Source organism: Vigna radiata, chromosome 5, assembly GCF_000741045.1.
Source record: "Vigna radiata var. radiata cultivar VC1973A chromosome 5, Vradiata_ver6, whole genome shotgun sequence".
Classification (NCBI taxonomy): domain Eukaryota; kingdom Viridiplantae; phylum Streptophyta; class Magnoliopsida; order Fabales; family Fabaceae; genus Vigna; species Vigna radiata.
In genome coordinates, this window is record NC_028355.1 from 8,194,330 (window position 1) to 8,196,058 (window position 1,729).

General features: G+C 39.7%; 1 protein-coding gene across 1 annotated transcript; it reads right to left on the reverse strand.

Moving 5' to 3' along the window:
- Positions 1–238: 238 nt before the first annotated feature.
- Positions 239–1,699, reverse strand: LOC106760266. Its single transcript, XM_014643729.1, has one exon. It carries the CDS (start codon positions 1,697–1,699, stop codon positions 239–241), a length of 1,461 nt encoding a protein of 486 aa, XP_014499215.1.
- Between the last annotated feature and the right edge of the window lie 30 nt (positions 1,700–1,729).

Consider the following 1,729-nt stretch of genomic DNA (forward strand, 5'->3'; position numbering starts at 1 on the left):
ATACATCCACCTATATTGCACTGGACCACCAAGCCATGCTTCATGTGCAAGATGAATTGGAAGATGTTCCATGGAATCAAAGAATGCAGGAGGGAATATTCTTTCCAATTTGCAAAGAATAAATGGAATATTTTCCTTGCCTTTTCATTATCTTTCGTCTTGGCACTAACATTCATGATTGTGTTACAAATGTTGTCAAAGAAATTCTTTTCTATATGCATGACATCCAGGTTATGTCTCAGCAAGTTATCCTTCCAATACGGAAGATCCCCAAAAATGCTTCTCTTGGTCCAGTTATGCCACTCCTGAACCCATCAATCCTATTGATACCACTTTCATTGACTTTTGGAAAATGTTTAACTCTTCTCCAAACTTGAGATGGATTAAGCCTAGGAGGTGGCATATCTTTTTCACGTTGCCCTTTGCGAAAAGCCTTTTTGTTCCTCCTAAACATGTGATCAATGGGCAAGAACCTTCTATGGCAATCAAACCAACAACTTTTCCGACCATGCGTCAATAAGAATGACTTTGTGTGTTCCATGCAATGCGGACAAGCTAATCGACCATGCGTGCTCCAACCAGATAACATGCCATACACTGGAAAGTCATTAATAGTCCACATCAAAGCTGCCCTCATAAGAAAATTTTGCTTCCTTGATACATCATACGTCCATATACCGGTCCACAACTTCTTCAAATCATCAATCAAAGGCTCTAAATACACATCAATCCCTGATTTAGGATTAGATGGTCCTGGTATTATACACGTTAAAAACATGTAAGGTTTTGTCATACACATCTCAGGTGGAAGATTATATGGGGTAACAATCANCGGCCAACATGAATATGGTGATGCAGACGCCTGAATGTATGGAGTAAACCCATCCGAACATAGATCAAGTCTCACGTTACAAGCATCACTGGTGAAAGATGGATGTTTACGGTTGAAGTGCTTCCAGGCTTCACCGTCAGAAGAATGACGCAACACTCCTTCACTTTTGTTACCATCATGCCATGTCATGTGTTTTGCTATTTGAATTGAAGAAAACATCCTTTGTAATCTTGAAATGATCGGCAAATAGAACATGGACTTGAATGGAATTGGTTTTTTTTGCCTCCGTCCTGGATGCAATGTCTGAAATCGAGGATGGCCACAAAACTTGCATTCCACCAACGATGCATCATTTTTTCTAGTGTCGTTGTCATAGAAAAGCATACATCCATTCACATAACAATCAATCTTCTTCGCTTCCAATCCCAGCTTTGAAACACATCTTTTGGCTTCGTAATAATTCTTCGGCAAAGAATTGTTTGGTGGTGTTAGATCTAACACCAATTTTGTAAAGTGGTCCACCGCTTGATTGGGAACGTTCCAATTAGATTTACCAGCCATGAGTCTTATGCACACTGACAATTTTGACTCAGATGAACCTTCAAATACAGGTTGGTTTGCCTCAGCCAAGAGATTGTAAAACNTCTNAGTGCNTTCATTTGGANACTCTTCATCACGACTATCGTTTGGTTCTTGTTCAGCATGTCGACCAATAGCATCGTTTACCATCTCTTGCATGTAGGTAAATTGATCTATCTCAGATGTATGTACAATAGTATTCAAACCTGATGCAGGTCGATTTTCATGAGCAGTGGAGGTAGAAGGCATTTCTTCACCATGAAATGTCCAAACCTTGTAATTTGGCATGAACCCTTTTTGGTATAAGTGAACTTTGAC